General features: G+C 45.3%; 1 protein-coding gene across 4 annotated transcripts in view; it reads left to right on the top strand.

The window, feature by feature from the left end:
• Nucleotides 1–20,571, top strand: part of TOP1MT (DNA topoisomerase I mitochondrial) — a 38,108-nt gene that overhangs the window by 9,644 nt on the left and 7,893 nt on the right. For all 4 annotated transcript variants that reach the window (XM_083621945.1, XM_083621947.1, XM_083621948.1 and 1 more), the window contains 10 exons: nucleotides 198–260; nucleotides 1,051–1,126; nucleotides 3,254–3,774; nucleotides 9,646–9,761; nucleotides 12,320–12,441; nucleotides 14,129–14,251; nucleotides 15,638–15,825; nucleotides 17,613–17,757; nucleotides 17,967–18,110; nucleotides 19,878–20,063. In XM_083621945.1, the coding sequence (XP_083478071.1) occupies nucleotides 198–260; nucleotides 1,051–1,126; nucleotides 3,254–3,774; nucleotides 9,646–9,761; nucleotides 12,320–12,441; nucleotides 14,129–14,251; nucleotides 15,638–15,825; nucleotides 17,613–17,757; nucleotides 17,967–18,110; nucleotides 19,878–20,063 (1,684 nt within the window). The remainder of the gene's footprint in view (nucleotides 1–197; nucleotides 261–1,050; nucleotides 1,127–3,253; nucleotides 3,775–9,645; nucleotides 9,762–12,319; nucleotides 12,442–14,128; nucleotides 14,252–15,637; nucleotides 15,826–17,612; nucleotides 17,758–17,966; nucleotides 18,111–19,877; nucleotides 20,064–20,571) is intronic.

Below are 20,571 nucleotides of genomic sequence, written 5' to 3'. Positions count from 1 at the left end.
CATCTCTGGGTTATTTGTGGAGCATAGGAATTCGTTCTTTTTTCTTCTTCAAAATATAGTCTGGCCCTCCACAAGGTCTGAGGGACAGTGGACCGGCCCCCTGCTAAAACGTTTGCTGACCCCTGGTGTAATGCTACTGAAACACACCTAGCGCCGTGTCTTAACGGGGGCAACCTTGGGTTTTTCTCTTTTTCCAGAGGCCTGGAGAGTGCCATGGACTGTGTGACAGAGGGTAACAGCCACGGCGTTCCTCATCTGAGGTAAAGTTGTGATAAGAGATTTCGGGAGCAAGCTCAGGGAGAGGGACATACAAGGGATGCCACAATGCTCGCCAAGAAAAATATATACGCACTTAGAAAGAGCAGCACTTCTTTAAAAAGTGCTTTGTGCGCATGTAGCAAAGGGGGGGGGAGGAAATCACTTAATAGGTTTATTAAGCCCAAGGAGAGTGCTGACTTTGGATTTAAAAAGACGCCTGTCTTGGACCTGTTGGGCTTAGGGAAAATAAATAATAGCAGGGATTGGAGACTAAAGCTTTAAACTTTTGTGCCCTGTTTACTATATCATGCTAACTTCCATTTTTTTTTTGTTATTTTTAATTTTTTATTTGGTTTTCCCCATTAATGTTTACGTTCAAAATCACAAATAAAACAAATACACAAGATTCTCTTGAATCATTAGGTTTCCCTCCACCTCTCCATGGGTTCCATACTTTTCCTTTTCTGCTGCATATTTTTAGACACTCCAATTATTTGATTATTCATTATATCCAAAGCCTGATTTTCCTGGTCGTTTTTGCCATCTCTGCGTAGTCCATCAACTTGGTCTGCCATTCCACTCTGGTAGGGACATCATGGTGGAACAACTTTCAGGTATGTTGAACGGGGTTGCCTGCCCAGCAAGACCCTCACTGGAAGATGCAGCACAGAATCATAGAATTGTAGAGTAGGAAGGGACCCTAAGGGTCATCTAGTCCAACCCCTTGCAACGTAGGAATCTCAACTAAGGCAGGCTGGTTTAACCATTGCCTCTGCTGTGCTTACATTTCAGAGAAGAGCCCTTGGCCAAGAAGGTTAGGCTGGGAGCAGAGGAACGACTGCCCGCATCCAGGGACGAAAATAAGGCAGTGAGTAGCATGGGGTTTTCTGCAACAACATTTCACACCTAAGCTGCTTTACTATGCCAGAATGTAGTGTCAGGAGTTCAGCCAACACTCGAGTAGGACCCTGGCAGAGACACATGCCCGACTGGCATGTTCTCTCCCTCCAGGTCGATTGTTCGGGAGCTTCAAAAGCTTTCTTCAGCCCGAACATCACAGCGACCGATGCCAACCGACACCAGAACACTTAGGGGTCTGCAGAGTTTGCGCACCTTGCCTGACAGACCGCAGCAACTCAGCATTTTGGCTAATCTACTTTATTTACATATACAGTGGTACCTCGGGTTAAGTACTTAATTCATTCTGGAGGTCCGTTCTTAACCTGAAACTGTTCTTAACCTGAAGCACCACTTTAGCTAATGGGGCCTCCTGCTGCCGCCGCGCTGCTAGAGCACAATTTCTGTTCTCATCCTGAAGCAAAGTTCTTAACCTGAAGCACTGTTTCTGGGTTAGCGGAGTCTGTAACCTGAAGCGTATGTAACCCGAGGTACCACTGTAAACACACACGGAGCACTGCAACATGGCTCCCTCTCTATCTAGCATCAGACAGCTAAGAGAAAAAGAACAAAGGACAACAGTCCCACTTCACGGAACACAGTAACACAAACATCCTGTCTCCGTCACGTCCCACTCTTTGGAGTCAAAACATATACCGTCATGTGAAAGACAACAAACCCATGACTGCAGTCACGGAGCAGGAATTCTAACATGTAGCAGGGGTCTTGCAGATCAAACCAAAGGTCCGTCTAGTCCAGCAGGGCTTGAAAGCGGGAACCGCCCAGCGTTTTTTGTCCCCCAGCAACTGGCATTCAGAGGTATACTGCCTTTGATTCTGGAGGCTCCACAATAACCATCAGTAGTAGATCCCTCAGCTCCATGAGATGAGCTTTTGACTAACACCGTTCTTTTCTTTTGAATAACTTTTTTATTAGGTTTTCTAAATGAGGATCATAGGGATAATGAACGATACAAATGAATAGGCCGAGTCTTCTCACGTCATTTGTATATCACAAAAACAGCACAATAAATCTGCAGGTGTGACTGATACATTTTAGGGCTGGGTGATATATCAACATATCGTCCAAAACTGGTTTGAAGTCCATATCGTGATATCGGTTTCATAATTTTTGACCTGGAGATATATTGCGAATCATGATGCGTGTGTGCTATGCAAAAATCACAGTGTGGTAAAAACAACCTCTGTATAGCTCCATCTTTATTTTGGACATTGTGATATATCGGCATATCATGATGTTTAACTGGAGATATACATCACAAAGTTGAAAACCAGATATTGCCCAGCAAAGTAATAACCATATTTTTTGCTCTATAAGACGCACCAGACCACAAGACGCACCTAGTTTTTGGAGGAGGAAAACAAGAAAAAAAATTCTCTGAATCTCAGAAGCCAGAACAGCAAGAGGGATCGTTGCGCAGTGAAAGCAGCAATCCCTCTTGCTGTTCTGGCTTCTGTGATAGCTGCACAGCCTGCATTCGCTCCATAAGACGCACACCCATTTCCCCTTACTTTTTAGGAGGGAAAAGGTGAGTCTTATAGAGCAAAAAATACGGTATGCATTGTGTGAAAAAGGACTCTCTAATGCAGTTGTCCCTTGGTTGTTGAATGCCTTGGTAACTCGGACATTTTGGCTTTGCGAACGTTTTTCGGAAGCCAAATGTCCTCCACAGCTTCTGATTGTGTGAAGAAAGCTCCTGCAGCCAATCGGAAGCTGCACCTTGGTTTTTGAACCATTTTGGGAGTCGAACAGACTCCTGGAACAGATTAAGTTTGACAACCAAGGTACAATTGTATGTGCCTTGCGTTCCATTGAGTTTTGGGGAGAGAAGGAACAAACTATCTCCCTATCTGCTGTCTCCAAACGGCAAGATTTTTTTAAAATTTGCCTGAATGCTTCCAAGCCTACCTTTGAGGTCCTAAGCTCCAGAGAAGCGTGTTTGTGTGTTTTAGCTGTAAAGAGATGAGAATCTCAAGGAGGCCAATTTTCCTTCCCGATTCTTGGTGTGGCGCAGTCACAGGACATCCGCATGGCTTTTCTTGTGGCAAACACTTTCCCCGTTTTTCTTTTTGGACAGGTCACAAGGTGGCAGGTGGAGAACACGCCGCTCTGCTTGGAAACGGGCAGCACCTCAGCGGAGGAAAGGAAGAGGAGGAAGAAGAAGGTCTCTGGTGCAAAAGCGGAGACGGAGGAGGTGGGAGAGAGTCCAGGAAGCCCCAGCAAAGCGAGGGCTCCGGAGCAGGAGAACTTGAACGGATCAAAGGGAGCGGAGGAAAAAGTGGAGAGGGACGAGAAGGAAGGAGAGGGTGCAGAAGAAAGGGAGAAGAGCGAGGTGAAGACCGAGCAAGAGTCGGATAGAGAGATTGAGGTGCAAAAAGAGGGTGTCGGGAAGGCCAGGAGGAAGAAGGTCCAGGGGGAAGAGGCCTCGGAGGACGGCATGAGAGGAAAGACGGCCAATAAAGGCCGGAAAAAAGGAGCCACCTCCAAACCTGGGAGTTTGGGAGGCTCCAGGAAGAGGAAAGCAAAGGAGGAGGATGGAGGCGTGGGGAAGAAAAGGAAGAAGGAGGATGAATGCGGGAAAGAGGACAAGTGGAAGTGGTACGTGCTACGTTCGGGTTGGGGTCTTTGCCAATATTATTTTTGAAAATTATTTTCTAAATTTCAACCCAATTATGCAGATTATTTCCAAATTGGTTCAATTTTGTTTAGGTGACTTCTTTCTGATGTCAACTGTGTTTGCAGATGCTTATTTACCTCTGGTTACTTTCCATTTTGCAAAAACGATCGCTCAGTCATCAGCTTGCACTCTTGTTGTTTAGTCGTTTAGTCGTGTTCAACTCTTTGTGACTCCATGGACCAGAGCACGCCAGGCACTCCTGTCTTCCACTGCCTCCCGCAGTTTGGTCAAACTCATGCTGGTCGCTTTGAGAACACTGTCCAACCATCTCGTCCTCTGTCGTCCCCTTCTCCTCGTGCCCTCCATCTTTGCCCACATCAGGGTCTTTTCCAGGGAGTCTTCTCTTCCCATGAGGTGGCCAAATTCTTGGAGCCTCAGCTTCAGGACCTGTCCTTCCAGGGAGCACTCAGGGCTGATTTCCTTCAGAATGGAGAGGTCTGATCTTCTTGCAGTCCATGGAACTCTCAAGAGTCTCCTCCAGCACCAGAATTCAAAAGCATCAATTCTTTGGCGATCAGCCTTCTTGATGGTCCAGCTCTCACTTCCATAAATCACTCCTGGGAAAACCAGAGCTTAAACTATACGGACCTTATGTTCTATATACTGTGGCTTAAATCTATTTGCCCACTAGGTGTCAGCATAAAGCATTCATTTTCATGTTCTGATTTCACAGAAGCCCATAAGTTGTCTTACAATCAGCATCTTGAATCATCATCGAATTGTAGAGTTGGAAGGGAGCCCAACCCCCTGTGATGCAGGAATCCTAAAGAATCCCTGTGTTACAGAAATTACAGGGGGGGAGGGGCGGGGGCACATCTTTAAAGTTGTTAAATGTTACAAATATTATGCCTGAATGTATCCTTTCGACTTGACAGCTCAGGGAAGTTACCTAGCTTTAAAAATAATATAAAATCAACTCCTTTGCCAGTTTCCTTCATTCCAAAGCTATTTTCCCCTTGAAAAAGGACTCCGGGAAGTTTCCAGAGGTGACAGTTGCTGAGCTGATTGTTGGCCAAGGAAAGCCTAATCCCACCACCAGACTTGCCAAGGGATCCAGACATGCAAAGGAAGTTCTATTGTACTTTGGGCGGTGGGACTTCAGAGGTGTTTGCCTCTGGTAAACTTATACCTGGGTCTTGCCCTGCCATGTCGAACTGTATTCTGGGATATGGTGGGGAAGTTTTAAAAGTCACCCCATCCTCGGGGTTCAAAAATCCTCTTTGAACCTGTTGCGCAATAAACTTTGGTCTGCAGCTATTTGCTCCGGTTGGTGGCTGGACTCCTTCCTTTATTCCGCAGGGACCCGCGGGCTCAGCCCGATGAGCTGGGTGACTGAGCAGCCTCACACCTAGATTTTTCCGTAACATCCAGCCTTTGCTTAAAAACCTCCAAGGAAGAACAGCCCACCGCTTTCCACTGCCAAATAGCTTTTACATTCAGACAGTTCTTCCTAATGTTTAGTCACAATCTCCTTTCTTGGTTTTTTTATCCATCAGTTTGGGTTCCTGCCCTCTGGAGCAGGAGAAAACAAGCTTACTCCATCTTAATTTCAGGGTTGTGCGTCCAAGCCACATATTGGGCAAAATATTCTTGCATTACGGGGGTGGGGTTGGACTAGATGATCCTTCCGGGTCCCTTTCAACTCTGTGAGTCTGTTATCATCAAACATTTATAGTTTTAGATTTAGAAGTTTGGATTGGATTGATTGATTGATAGGCTGGGGCTGGAATCCTACAGGCACTTAATTGAGAGTAATAAGCCCTTTTGGACCCAGTGGAACTTACTTCTGAGTAAGCTTCTGTTACGTACTGAGTTGAATAGGATCCAAACTGCAGCAGTCTGATTGGTCCTAGAACAATAGGATCCAAAAGGCAGCAGTCTGATTGGTCCTAGAACAATAGGATTCAGAATGTAGCAGTCTGATTGGTCCTAGAACAATGCAGCAGTATGATTGGTTGGCAGGAACCACCCAATCATGCTCCAGATAGAAGTGAATCCACAACCTGATTGGCTTACAGTAGAATTCCGGAATTAGCCAATCATGTGCAGCCCATTGTGTAAATAATGTATATAAAGCAGATACCTTGAGGGGACTTTCATTCATTCCTCCTCACCACTATGAGCTGAGTAAAGAGCATGAAATCACTTTGCGACTCTGAGTATATTTCAGCTTCCAAAAAAGTCAGTTGCTGACTTTGTACTCGTACTTGCTAAGATTAGGTTTGCCATATGTCTTTTTTTTTAAAAAAAAAATTTAAATTGATTTTTCCATATTTAATTACATTTCATTGCACAGATCTATAACATAAAGCACTGCTCCAACAACAGCATCGACTTCCCTCCCTCCCTCTTTCTGACTTCCCAACATCTTTTAACAAATTATTCGCATTTCTATGGCCACTTTTTTTACCTTATATCGTCTTCTTATTTTTTAAATCACCTCCTTATATGTAAATCAGTTCCATATTTTCTCATCACAAAGCATTTCAATTCAAACCTACAAATGTTTTCAAATGTTTACAATTTTCTTTCATATATAAATTTGCTCCAGTCCTTCTGAAACAGTTTGTGTCGCCGATTCCGCATCTTCCCCATCAGCTTTGCCATCTCCACATATTCTACCATCTTTATCTGCCATTCCTCCAATGTAGGAAGTTCCTGCTGCTTCCATTTCTGGGCCAGGAGTATTCTTTAGGCTTGCCGTATGTCAGGAAAATTCACGACAACGCGGTGTAAAAAGCAGCAGAAGCAGCTCAAAAAGCTTAAAGCCACTATTTTTGGGTTAAAAAAACCCTAGCTAAGACCCCACTTTTATTGCGATCAGGTCACTTATTTAAATAGTATTAATGCAAGATTTCTCAAATGTTTCCTCCTGTACTGTGCAAAAACAAACAAACAAAAACTATAAAGATAATTGCCACGATTGTCTTCAACAACATACAAACCAACTTAATTAAAAACTTTTTTGCAAAATATATATATTTATTTTTAGAAAGAGTAAGAAACGAAACTGTCATTTGCCACATATTAAAATACTGGAGGGGAGCGATGGGAGTCCAAAAACATCTGCCAGAGCATCTTCTTGGAGAAGGCTGGGTCTCCAAACTTCTCCACTCAAAAAAACCTCCCAAACTAGCAAGGAACCCTCTAATGTTGCTCCTGTCTCTTTAAATGAATCTGGCCCGGACGGAAAGGCTGCCTAGCAACCGCTTTGCTTGCGTCACGTGGCGAGGGAGGCAGATGCTGAGCTCCCTGAACTACATTTCCCATCATCCCTCAGCCCTCTGGCATTGTGGGTAGCCAGGACTGCTGATCAAAACATGCCTGCTTTTTATTATTTTTTAAAAAAATAAATGCATTGTTGTCCTTAATGATTATGATGATTATTTTGGAAAGCATGCATGGAAACGCATGCATTTAATTTTTGCTGCTTTTGTAAGCCTTGCTTGAAGAGGGCTGGGGGGAGATCAAAGCAGTTCCAGGTGGAAGGTCGTGCAGGAGTGACACTCAGCTGTTGCCATGTGGCTGGGCTGCGGGATGCGATGCAAGAACTTCTTAGCAGGCAAGGAGGCAGAGCAGGATCAGGCCTTTGCAGACTGACATGCCCGGCATCCTGGAATGTTTAAGCATGTGCTTTCACTGGCTGCATGGACATCATGCCCATTCCATGCCCAGCTCCCTCCAGCATCCCTCCAGCGCTTCTTGACATTTAATGCCATGCGGTTTCACGCAGCGTGCAGGAATGCGAAGACCTCGAGGATCAGGTATGAGAGATTTGCAGCAGCAGCAGCAGCAGCAACAATAATAATAATAATTAACTGCAATAATGGCCTCGGAGAATAAGAGGAAACTCAGCACTCAGAAAGCTAGCAAAGAAAGGGCAATATCTAAAGACTATTTAAAACAGGGCTGTGAAAAATGCAAATCTCCTGGCAGGTACAGACTGGATCTTGAACGTTAAAGGAAATCGTAAATGTAAAAATTGTTCCCGGTATGTAATAGATATAATAGGAAATGTGTATAGGAATAGAGTACATATATTTAGAAAACACAATGAGGTGATTCGGAAGTCAAAGATATGTGTGGTGTAAGATGATGTGTAGTCAATTAATGTTTAGTTGTCGTTGTGGTATTGTTTTTGTCTGTTTGTATTGTATGTTTTGCACTACTACTACTACTAATAATAATACTGCAACCCAACCCACTTATTTATCGCAAAGTGCCAACACAGGAATTTAACCTGTATATCTCATTTTTTCCCTGTGTGTTTCATGTTTCTTCTTTATGACTGCTGTTGTAATAAATAATCCTTCATGGGGAAAAAATAGCCTCGTGCCTTTAGGGTGGAGGCAGGTGAGGGAGTTTTCTAGAAAACTTTGTTTTTGGGGGGTTAAGATTTTATAATTGACTTTTATTTTATCTTACTTGTTTAGCCAATCCAGTCCTATTCTCACAGTGGCCAACCAGGTCTAATTTCATTTTGCATTCTCTCAAAGGGAGTCCAGGGCAACAAGCAGTGCAGCTGCAAAACAATACGATTAAAAATAAAACCTATTAACTAAAGCTGTAAAGTACATCTGAAAACAGTGAGAAATAGCCACATACACAGTTAATTGCTTCCAGGTTACCAGGGATATTGTCTCTCAGCCGGACATTGTCTCCTGGCCGGCGTGGGTGGCCAGGAGAGTTTTAAAATTCCTCTTCAGTGTTAATGATGAGGCTAGACAAGTGCTCGTCCCCCACAAGGGCGTTCCAGAAAGAGGGAGCCACCTCAAAGAAGGCCCTGCTATGGGCAACAGGGCAGCCATTGCAAACTTTGTAAATTTCACATTTTGCAAACAAGGTCTCTATTGCATGAGTAAATAAAATGACAGCTTCGTCTATGTAAATGAAATAAAGATAAATAAAATAATGGGTCCATCCGTTGGCACTTTGGAAATAAATAACATTTGGTGATAGATTTGGAAAGTAAAATAAAATAATGGATCCATTGTTTTATTTGGAGATGAGTAATGGGTCCGTAATAATGGCCTGCAGTCTCAAATGATGGCTCTGTAAGAATGGGCCCATGAAATTTGGATATAAAGAAAATAATGAGTCTATCTGTCTGTAGGGACTTTGGAAAGCCTGGGCTGAGCTTAACTCTTGCATCTTTCCTACCCTGCCTAAAATAAAATAAATAATAATAATAACAACCGGATTTTCTTTCTTTAAAAAATATTTTTTATTAATTATTTCAGCATCACATTTTTTTTTTAAAAAATACCATCCTTAAATTTCCCCCCTCTGTTTTTTCCCTCCCCCCTCCCCCAAAACATAACCCACCCTCTCCTCCCCCACCAGACATCCCTCAGCTCCTCTCTCTGGTTTATCAACCTGTGTTATTTTCTGCATGTTACAAAACTGTACAGATCCTTAATTCATCTTTCTGAGTGTTATCGGTAAAAAGTTTGTGAATGTTTATTCAAAGCCTGCTAAGGAGTCCAGTTCATTTTGTTGTTTCTTTAAATACTTTGTAAAGGGTTCCCATTCATCTTTAAAATCACAGTTATCCTTGTCATGTAGTCTGTGTGTCAATTTTGCCAATTCTACGTAGTCCATCTATTTCTCTTGCCATAGTTCTTTAGTCGGGATTTCCTCATTCTTCCATCCTTGTGCTATTAAGGCTCTTGCCGCCGTTGTCACAAAGATAACCGGATTTTCAAATACAAGAAACAAAGGCATCCGAGTTAACTTTGAGCAGAAAGGGGAAACGTCATCTTTGGTTCTTTGTCCTCTTTTGCTCTCGCCAGGTGGGAAGAGGAGCAGCATGCGAATGGCGTGAAGTGGCAGCAGCTGGAGCACAGGGGACCGTACTTTGCGCCGCCCTACGAACGGCTGCCGCGGGGAGTCAGCTTCTATTACAACGGTGGATATAGTCTTTCCTTTAATTTGTATGGAATGGGCTGCAAGGTCCGTGGCTTCCCTGAAGTCACCCTGAGTGGCGGGGGGCTGGGATGAGAGAAAGAGATGGGACAACAACCCACTCAGGAATGGTGCAACTGCATGGCTGTGTTAGAATTCCTGCTCCGTGATTGCAGTCATGGGATTGTTGTCTTTCACATGACGGTATATGTTGTGACTCCACAGAGTGGGAAGTGACGGAGACAGGAGGTTTGTGTCACTGTGTTCCATGAAGTGGGACTGTTGTCCTTTGGTTTTTTTTCCCTTTGCTGTCTGATGCTAGAGAGAGAGGGAGCCATGTTGCAGTGCTCCGTGTGTGTTTATACGTAAATAAAGTAGATTAGCCAAAATGCTGAGTTGCTGAGGTCTGTCACACATGATGCACAAACTCTGCGGATCCCTAAGTGTGCCGGTGTCGGTTTGCATCGGTTGCTGTGATGTTCGGGCAGAAGAAAGCTTTTGAAGCTCCCGAATGAACAACCAGGAGGGAGGAACATGCCAGTCAGGCGTGTGTCTCTGCCAGGGTCCTACTCAATTGTAGGCTGAACTCCTGACAAGCTGTAGCCTGTGGCTTGAAGAGGAGGAGAGTAAGAGAAAACCTGCCAGCGATCAGATGCTCCTCCTTTGACCCTCTCCAAGTTAACCAAGTTGGATATATTTGTTCCCTGACCGTCTGCACTAAGCAACCCTTAATCTCTGGAATTTAGAGACGCGGGTGTCACTGTGGGTTAAACCACAGAGCCTAGGACGTGCCGATCAGAAGGTTGGCGGTTCGAATCCCCGCAACGGGGTGAGCTCCCGTTGCTCGGTCCCTGCTCCTGCCCACCTAGCAGTTTAAAAGCACGTCAAAGTGCAAGTAGATAAATAGGTACCGCTCCGGTGGGAAGGCAAACGGCGTTTCCGTGCACTGCTCTGGTTTGTCAGAAGTGGCTTAGTCATGCTGGCCACATGACCCGGAAGCTGTACGCCGGCTCCCTCGGCCAATAAAGCGAGATGAGCGCTGCAGCCCCAGAGTCGGTCACGACTGGACCTAATGGTCAGGGGTCTCTTTACCTTTACCTAGATGTCCCTTTTATTGTGCAATCGTGACGGTTTGTGCTCATGATGATAATGGGGTGGTTATATGCAATTGATGCAAGAGTTTTGGGATACTGCTTCCTTTTCAATCAGTGCACAACCTAGAGCTCCCTGCTGAAATCCTGCAACTTTTGGTTCCAATAAATGTTCCGGGTCAGGGTATTTTTTGTTGCGCTTTGGTTGTGTCATAGCACAAAATGCCCCCTGCCAGGCGGCAATAATGCAGTAATATGGTGGAATCGTTGCAGAGCAAAACAGAATCATGTGTGGACAGTCCAGTATAAATCCACCAAGAATGATTTTATCAATAGTATGTTTCAGACTGTACCTGCAATGCCCCAACCACCCCAAAAAAACCCCCACCCTAGACTGAAAGGGCCTTTATTTACTGGCATAGCCAACCCTCTGTGCTGGACAGGTTGGTGAAGGAAACAGGCAATGGCTGGATGGCAAGGTCTTTGTTATGTACTGAAGTTCTCACCCTGGGCCAGCAGGGGGATACTGTAGATAGTTATGCAAATGAAGGATCGAAAAGTGGCGTTCAGTGATTGGATAGTTTTGTATGCAAATGAAGGATCGAAAAGTGACGTTCAGTGATTGGATAGTTTTAGAAAATGGCAACAGTTACATTGTTCTGGAGCTCTATATAAGCAGGCTGACTGAGCTCTTCAGTTCAGTTCTGTTCTGGCCTCTGAATAAACAAGAGCTGTTTGAAGAATTGCTGTGTCGTCTGATATGTTCGCCCACAACTTAACAGTCTTGGGCAAAGGTCAACTAAAACAAACTTAGTTTTTGGTAAAGGTTTTTCAGTCTGAACAGTTAACCACATCTGCAGGGGGTCATAAAAACATAAGAAGAGTCTGCCGGATTAGTCCAAAAGCAGATCTGGTGCAAACAGATGCTCTTCAGAAGCCTCTTTTAGCATGGCAACACCTGTCCTTTGGAAATCCCTGCCTCTTGATAATAATAATAATAATAATAATAATAATAATAATAATAATAATAATAAATTTTTATTTATATCCTGCCCTCCCCAGCCGAAGCTGGGCTCAGAGCGGCTAACAACAATAAAAGTAACACAGCATTCTAAAATCAATTCATTTTAAAATCAATTCAAAATCAAATTAATGGCAGCCATTGGGCTAGAGTGATGTTAGGCCGGCTACCCCTGCGTCACTATTTCAAGCACCTACGGGAAACCTTTTTTTAAAAAATACTTTAGCAAGCCTTCCCAAACATGTTATTTAGTTGTCCGCATTTGCTTTGAAAATCTGCTGGTTTTTATCTGTGCATTACTTAGAATGCATTACTTATCTACTTTGCTTAGAGATCGTTTTTGTCTCTAGGACAAAAAAAGTAATTGACCTTTTTACAACTCAAAAGCGGAACGCAAAATGGCTAAAACAGTTTTGTTTCTTCCTGCTGGGCCACTGTTGTTCTTTCCAGGCAAGCCTATGAAACTCAGCCCGGCAACGGAGGAGATAGCCACGTTCTATGCGAAGATGCTCGATCACGACTATACGAGAAAGGCGATTTTCAAGAAGAATTTTTTCTGTGACTGGACAGAGGTATTTGCCTGTGGCTTCCTGGGGAGGGGGGAGGGGGTGGCTCAGTGGCCGAACCTCTCCCTGGTGTGCAGAAAGACCGAGGATCAGTCCAGGTGAGGCTGGCAGCTGGAACCCTGGGAAGATGTTGCCAGTCAGTGTAGACAGAACTAGGCTCAATGGGCCAGTGGGCAGCTTTTTGTGCTCCTGGCAACTGCCCCACAGTAGGTCAGCTATGGCCCAAAAATGTCCAAGAGGCCTCAGCAAGCCTTTTAAGTGGAGATCTTTATCTCAGTCCATCTAACTTGGATTTGAAATCTGTTTTACCTTTGTAATCACTTTTAATCCTTTGTATCTGTGGAATTGCTTGTAATCGTTTGTAGATGTTGAATTGTTTTTATTGCTAAATTGCTTTAAGATGCTTTACATGAAGTAATTCATAGCTGGAATCAAATAGATTTAGCTGCTCTTCCTGCATTGCAGTCTACGACTATGTAAAATCAAACATTAAATAAGTAACAGCAACGATCAGAAATGAGAACAAGACAGGAAGGTCCCAGGAATTTGGAAAGTCCTGGGACCATATACAGTGGTACCTCTGGTTGCGAACGGGATCCGTTCCAGAGCCCCGTCCGCAACCTCAGAGGAACGCAACCTGCGTCTGCGCATGCACAGGTCGCGATTCTCTGCTTCTGCGCATGCACGTGACGTCATTTTGAGCGTCTGCGCATGCCCGAGCGGTGAAACCCGGAAGTAACCCATTCTGTTACTTCCGGGTCGCCATGGGACGCAACCTGAAAAGATGTAACCCGAAGCGTCTTTAACCCGAGGTATGACCGTACTTGCATATTACTGACATTCTAGACACATTTTTTGTTGTCGTCGTTGTATCAGGCTAATTTCCTGCTGGCCTTGAGACGTCCCTAAGGTGCCTCCTCAGATGCATAAGAAAATAATTGCAGTCTTGATGGATCAGAGCAAAGTATAGGGTTTCTGGCAGTATTCGGTCCAGTCACTCTGGAAATCAGGCAGGCAAGGGGATGAGGGTGGTGAGGAGGGTCTTGTGGTTCACCCCCCTAAACTGGCACTTGGAGGTAGACTACCTCCAACATGGAGGCTCCACTGAAGAGCCATTACCAGCCATTTTGGGTGTTCCTGGCCTAGGTAAAGGTAAAAAAAGGTAAGGGATCCCTGGACAGTTAAGTCCAATCAGATATAACTATGGGATTGCGGCGCTCATCTCGCTTTCAGGCCGAGCGAGCCGGCGTTTGTCCACAGGCAGCTTTCCGGGTCATGTGGCCGGCAGGACTAAACCTCTTCTGGTGCAACAGAACACTGTGACGAGTGCCAGAGCGCACGGAAATGCCGTTTACCTTCCTGCCACAGTGGTATCTATTTATCTACTTGCACTGGTGTGCTTTCGAACTGCTAGATTGGCAGGAGCAGGGACAGAGCAACAGGAGCTCACTCCATCGTGGGGACTCGAACTGCCAACCTTCCGATCGGCAAGCCCAAGAGGCTCCGTGGTTTAGAGCACAGCGCCACCCGCGTCCCTAGACAGACACGTGAATCTGTGGGACGCAGCTAATTGGGGTTCTCCGTTGGGTGATGGCAGGCGTTATTGACGATAATCTCATGGCTCATGTGCCTTATTTCTTGGTGTGACAGGCAGCTTTAGAACTCAAACCTCTGCCTCCTTGCTTTCCTGTAGCAGATGACGTCGGAGGAGAGGAAGAAGATCAAGCAGCTGGACAAATGCGACTTCAGAGAGATTCACGATTATTTCATGGAGAGACAGGAGGCTCAGAAAGCTCTGCCAAAGGAGGAAAAACAGGTTCAGACGCACCCCTGCTAGCTGATAAAACCCAAGGCCTCCTTCACCACCAACTGCAATCGTAGATTTGTGATTTCCACCTAACTTAAGGGAACAGTTTGCCCCAGATGCACCTATTCAACCACATTTATTATTATTATTATTATTATTATTATTATTATTATTATTATTATTCAACCACTTTGTTCAGTGGAACTTTTGCAAGTGCCTCAAAATGTCTGTTTTCAGGAGTTGATCTTTTACTGTGGCAGCATGTGGAACTCCCTGCCTCTTGACATTGGGCAGGTTGCCTGTATGGATTTTGTATTTCAGGAAGCCTTCCCAGATATATAATTTAGTTACTTATAGTTGTTTTAAAACTTTGATCTGCGTTTAAACCATAATTTATTTTATGCGTACAGTGGTACCTTGGTTCTCAAACTTAATCCGTTCCAGAAGTCCGTTCCAAAACCAAAGGGTTCCAAAACCAAGGCGTGCTTTCCCATAGAAAGTAAAGCAAAATGGATTAATCCATTCCAGACTTTTAAAAACAACCCCTAAAACAGCAATTTAACATGAATTTTACTATCTAACAAGACCATTGATCCATAAAATGAAAGCAATAAGCCAGCGGTTCTCGACCTGTGGGTCCCCAGATGTTTTTGGACTACAACTCCCATCATCCCTGAACTCTGGCCTTGCTAGCTAGGGGTGATGGGAGTTGTAGTTCAACAATATCTGGGGACCCACAGGTTGAGAAAGGCTGCAATAAACAGTGTACTGCAGTCACACAATCAATCCAGCTGGACTGGGTTCTACACAGTCACAAAAAAAAAGAGCTGCAAAAACAAAATGCAAAATAAATAGCAAAAACAGACAGACCTCAGCATAACACAATGGAAGCATAACCTTCAAAATGGAGCAGTTTGGCTTCTGAAAAAAGTTCGCAAACCAGAACACTTTCTTCTGGGTTTGCAGTGTTTGGGTTCCAAGTTGTTTGAGTACCAAGGCGTTTGAGAACCAAGGTACCACTGTACATGCTTTTAATGCCTCTGTGTTGTCTGCAGTTTGATCATGTGCACTGCTTAGATACCTCTGTGATAAAGCTGTTTATTAACTCTTTCTAACTCATTGAAATCAAAATGAATAATCTCGAAGGTTAGGCTATTGCACATACGTTCAACATGGGCTAGCCTTAGCAAACACTTGAAGGCTGTACAGTTAGTCTACCCCCAGAAGGTGGGGACAGGCTGTAATAATAATAATAATAATAATTTTATTGTTTATACCCCTCCATCTTCCTCTACCATTATCAAAGCCTGACTTAAAACTATTGGAATAACACCTGGTTCCGCACATTAATTTACCTCTCATTCTTATTCCTTTTGCCCTTTTTTTAAAACCCAGAAATTGAAAAAGGAAGCAGAAAGAATACAAGAGGAATACGGTTACTGCACGATTGACGGGCACCGGGAGAAGATTGGCAACTTCAAGACGGAGCCGCCGGGGCTTTTCCGAGGCCGTGGGGACCACCCGAAGATGGGGAGGGTGAAGAAGAGGATAATGCCCGAAGATGTCATCATAAACTGTAGCAAGTGGGTACCTGGGTCATAGAAGGGTGGGTACGTTGGGCTCAGAGGGAGGTTCATCTCTTGAGGAGCAAAGATAGAGAGGCCTGTTTCAAACTTCTTTCAATATTGCATTTTTTAAATTTATTGCTGGAACCTGTCCTGGCGAAAGTCAGGAAAGAAATTAAATAGAATTAAATAGAAATTAAATAGAAAGTCAGGAAAGAAATTAAATAGAAGAGCAATGTCCAGCCACTTTTGATTGATGGGGTCTGTGTGGAGAGGGTAACCACGTTCAGATTTTTGGGCATTGAATTACAAGAGGATCTGTCCTGGAGTGTCAACACAAGGGGGCTTGTGAAGAAGGCGCAGCAGAGACTGTACTTTTTGAGAATTTTAAGGAAAAACCATCTTCCGCAGAAACTGCTGCTTGCCTTCTATCACTGTGCCATTGAGAGCGTGCTCACTTATGGCTTATGTGTGTGGTACGGAAGCTGTACTACCCAGGACAGGATGGGGTTGTACAGAGTTGTTAAGGCAGCAGAGAGCATTGTTGGCTGCCCACTCCCCACCTTAGAGCAGATTTATGCCACAAGGTGCCATAGGAAGGCACTGGTCATAGTAAAAGATCCATCGCATCCTGGTCACTGTCTCTTCGAGCTCCTGCCGTCGGGACGGAGATACAGGACGATGAAGACAAGAACGAGCCGTCTTAAGAACAGCTTCTTCTCCAGAGCGATCTCGGCCCTGAATGGGAAGCCTGGACTTTGAAAGTCATCTAATCTTCCTTGCTGTACTATACTGTATTGTTTTAATTAGTGTTTTTATGGAGCAGTCAAGTAATTTCGTTGTCCCTGAGAGGGGGCAATGACAATAAAGATATTATTATTATTATTATTATTATTATTATTATTATTATTATTATTATTAAATAAAGGGAATACCTAAGGAGACATAGACCCATAGACACAGTCCAACCCCCTGTGTCCCACTCTCAGTGGTTTCATCTGTTTTTATAAGGGCCTTCTCAGTAGTGGCACCCGCCCTGTGCAACCAGGGCCGTATTTACCTGGTGCAAGGGGGTGCGGGGCACCCGGGAGCCAAATTTTTTGGGGGGACCCCTCGATTGGCAGCAGTGAAAAGCAATGGAGCAAAAGTTCCCGCCCTCCTCCTCCATCGCTCTATTACTCTGCAGCGTCAAATATTCCCTTTTCCTCTGCGTCATTTTTACAGGTGAGCGATTCCCACCCCCCCCAAAAAAAACGGTCGACAACTTTGGCTTCCCCCCTCCTTTATCAGAAGGAGAAAAATAACAATTCCCTTAATAACAATTTAAACAATTTATTTAACTAAAACAATAACATTATAGCATATGTATCCATGTCTGTTAACTGATGTGGTTAAACATATTTTTTTTAAATAAAAAAACAACAACTTAGACTGAGTTTTAAGCACACATGAAAAACTTAAATCCTCATTTGCTGATGAATAGTCTTTGGACTACAATGTAACTTAAATAGAAAGCTATATTTAGAAAGGTTTTTCCTCCGAAAGCATTTTATTTTCAAAATCCAATTTAAATAAAAAAAAACCCCTGATTTAAAAAATAATAATCTGATTTTTTTTAAAAAAAGAACCTTCGATTTTTATCCACCCTGATTTCCGATTCCCTGTAAAAGCAGTCCAGGGAACTCAGTTGTTTGGTTGCTTATACGAACAAAACGCATATTTTCACCATCCAGATTGTGAGGTTTCCTGTTCTGCTTTCTGATATCTTAACCTTTCCCCCCCCTTCTCCCCCATTTTTTGTCCAGGGGTTCCAAGATCCCGAAACCCCCTCCTGGGCACAAGTGGAAGGAAGTTCGGTGTGACAACAGTGTGACCTGGCTGGCGTCGTGGACGGAGAACATTAATGGGGCCATAAAGTACATTATGTTGAACCCCAGTTCCAAGCTGAAGGTGAGGGACGGGGGCGTTCCCTTCAGGAGTACAGTGGACCCTCCGGATATGAATTAAATTCGTTCTGGGGGTCCGTACCTAACCTGAAAAGTCCTTAACTGGAGGCGCCGCCTTTACGCACTTGTGCGGTGCGCAGAGCACTTCTGCGCATTCGCATGATGCAAAATCCGGAAGTATACACTTGTATCCGGTTCTGCTTCTCTTCCCAGGGGGAGAAGGACTGGCAGAAATACGAAATTGCTCGCTGCTTGAAAGGGGTGGTGGGCAAGATTCGTGCTCAGTACCGGGCGGACTGGAAATCGAAGGAGATGAAGAAGCGGCAGAGGTCCGTGGCCCTTTATTTCATTGACAAGGTAAGGGCTGCTTTCCGGGGCAGGGGAATATCACTCTTAAAGCCGGTTGCGAATATTCCTTTCTAGTAGTAGTAGTAGTAGTAATAATAATAATAATAATAATAATAATAATAATAATAAAATAAAAATAATAAAAACACGATAAAACTTGAAACATTCAAAGCTTCCCTAAACAGGACTGCCTTCAGATGTCTTGTAAAAGTCAGGTGGTTATTTATTTCCTTGACATCTGATGGGAGGGTATTCCACAGGGCGGGAGCCACCACCAAGAAGGCCCTCTGCCTGGTTCCCTGTAACCTCGCTTCTCGCAGTTAGGGAACCTCCAGAAGGCCCTCGGAGCCAGATTTCTAGGATTTCTGACAGGGTTTCGCTCCAAGCCTTGCCTGGAACAGCTTCTTGGGATTGGTCCTTCTGCATGACCTTCTGCATGCAGAACACATGCAGTGGAGCTCAGGGCCCTAACTGAGCTGTGGCCCTGCTAGGGTAGGAACCTGCCTCTGTTTCTCCCATCTCGCTGTCCGTTTCGGACAGTCGCCGCCTGGAGAGCACAGATTCTGCCGAGTGGCAGCTATGCACTGTTGGCTGCTGCTGTTAGCGCCCGCCTGTCTCAAGAGCATTAGCATCACCCAGTGGCGGAGCAAGCCGATTGGACGCATGGGGCGGCGCATGTGTCCTGCGCCCGGGGGCGGGGCCAGCTGCCTGCAGGGGCGTGGCCTCCGGAGTCTGCCTGCCTCATCCCACGCAGCTGCCCTATAGCTGGGGGGAGGCAGCGGGCAGAGTTTCTGGGTCAGTCTCAAGGGCAGCCCCGCTACCTGGGTTTGCACGCCTGGTTTTGCACACCTGGTCTTGGGAGAGGGGCGGGGTCAGGAATGTTTTCTGGAGACACTGAGTGTCGGCTATCTCCGCTGGTACGTCTTCTTCCTGCTGCTCTCCCAATACTTCCCAGCTTCTCCTCTCTGTAGCCTCTGAACTATGACTTTCTGCAAACTGCTGCTTTGTTTTGAATCTATAGTGTCCTCTTCTCGGGAAGGTGCAGGAAGAAAGGGGGCGGTCGCCACGATTCCTCCTCAGTCCAGTCCCTGACATGGGGTCCAAAGGCGCGAGGAGGGGAAGCACCAAAGGTTTCTGGTCTCTCAGCTGCAACGGTGGCGTTGGAAGGGGTTCCTTAGGGGGTCACCCATCTGCCCCCCCCTGCAATGCAAGATAGAAGCAGTGTTTTGGAGCAGTGGCGTAGCGTGGGTTGTCAGCACCCGGGGCAAGGCAAGTAATTTGCGGCCCCTAACTCGTGGATTTTAGCACTCGAGCCAGGTAGGGGCAGAGAGCTGCGAGTGCCAGCGCCCCCCCCCAGATGTTGCGCCCGGTGCGGCCGGCCCCCCCTGCACCCCCACGCTACGCCACTGTTTTGGAGACAGCCTGCGTCTGACTGCCCCCGCTCCCCCCATGGCTCTGAGATCCAGGGCTGAGGGCCTTCTGGCGGTTCCCTCCCTGCGAGAAGCGAGGTTACAGGGAACCAGGCAGAGGGCCTTCTCGGTGGTGGCGCCCACCCTGTGGAACGCCCTCCCATCAGATGTCAAGGAAATAAACAACTATTTTACTTTTAAAAGACAACTTAAGGCGGCCCTGTTTAGGGAAGCTTTTAATATTTAATGCTGCATTGTTTTTAACACTCGATTGGGAGCCGCCCAGAGTGGCTGGGGAAACTCAGCCGGTTGGGCGGGGAATAAATAATAAATTGTTATTATAAATTATTATTGTGTCCCTCCCCAGCTGGCCCTGAGAGCAGGGAATGAAAAGGAGGAAGGGGAGACGGCGGATACAGTGGGCTGCTGCTCCCTCCGCGTTGAGCACCTGAGGCTTCACCCTCGGATGGCCGGGAAGGAGAACGTGGTGGAGTTTGACTTCCTGGGCAAGGACTGCATTCGCTACTACAATCTGGTGCCTGTGGAGAAGCAGGTGAGAGAGAGGCAGTGTCGCTGGAGAGGAGGGATGCAGGCAATGATAAAAAATAATAATAAAAAGCAGATAGCCTGGTGATAAAATAGATAAAGCAGTTACAACATCTAAAACCACCTGTAATGCAGATGCTGAAAGTTATCTCCTTAAAAGCCCAGCTCTTTGCAGCTTCCCAGCAGTGAAAATGACAGAGTTGTCTTGCTCATGTTGGGGGATTGTGAATTTGACTTTCCTTTGAGGCGTTTGGAGCTGTTTCTACAACAGTGTTCCCAGAAAGCCCGTCCTCTTTTTTAAAAAAAAAATCTTATTTTTGTTCTTTAAATTTCCCTGGAGGACACAAAAAAACCTGTATTCCTCTACATAGAAAAGGTAAAGGGACCCCTGACCATTAGGTCCAGTCGTGGCCGACTCTGGAGTTGCGGTGCTCATCTTGCTTTATTGGCCGAGGGAGCCGGTGCACAGCTTCCGGGTCATGTGGCCAGCATGACTAAGCTGCTTCTGGCGAACC

Source organism: Podarcis filfolensis (assembly GCF_964270895.1).
Source record: "Podarcis filfolensis genome assembly, chromosome: 7".
Lineage (NCBI taxonomy): Eukaryota > Metazoa > Chordata > Lepidosauria > Squamata > Lacertidae > Podarcis > Podarcis filfolensis.
Note: the sequence above shows the minus strand (reverse complement) of the source record. Positions and strands in the feature narration are given on the sequence as shown.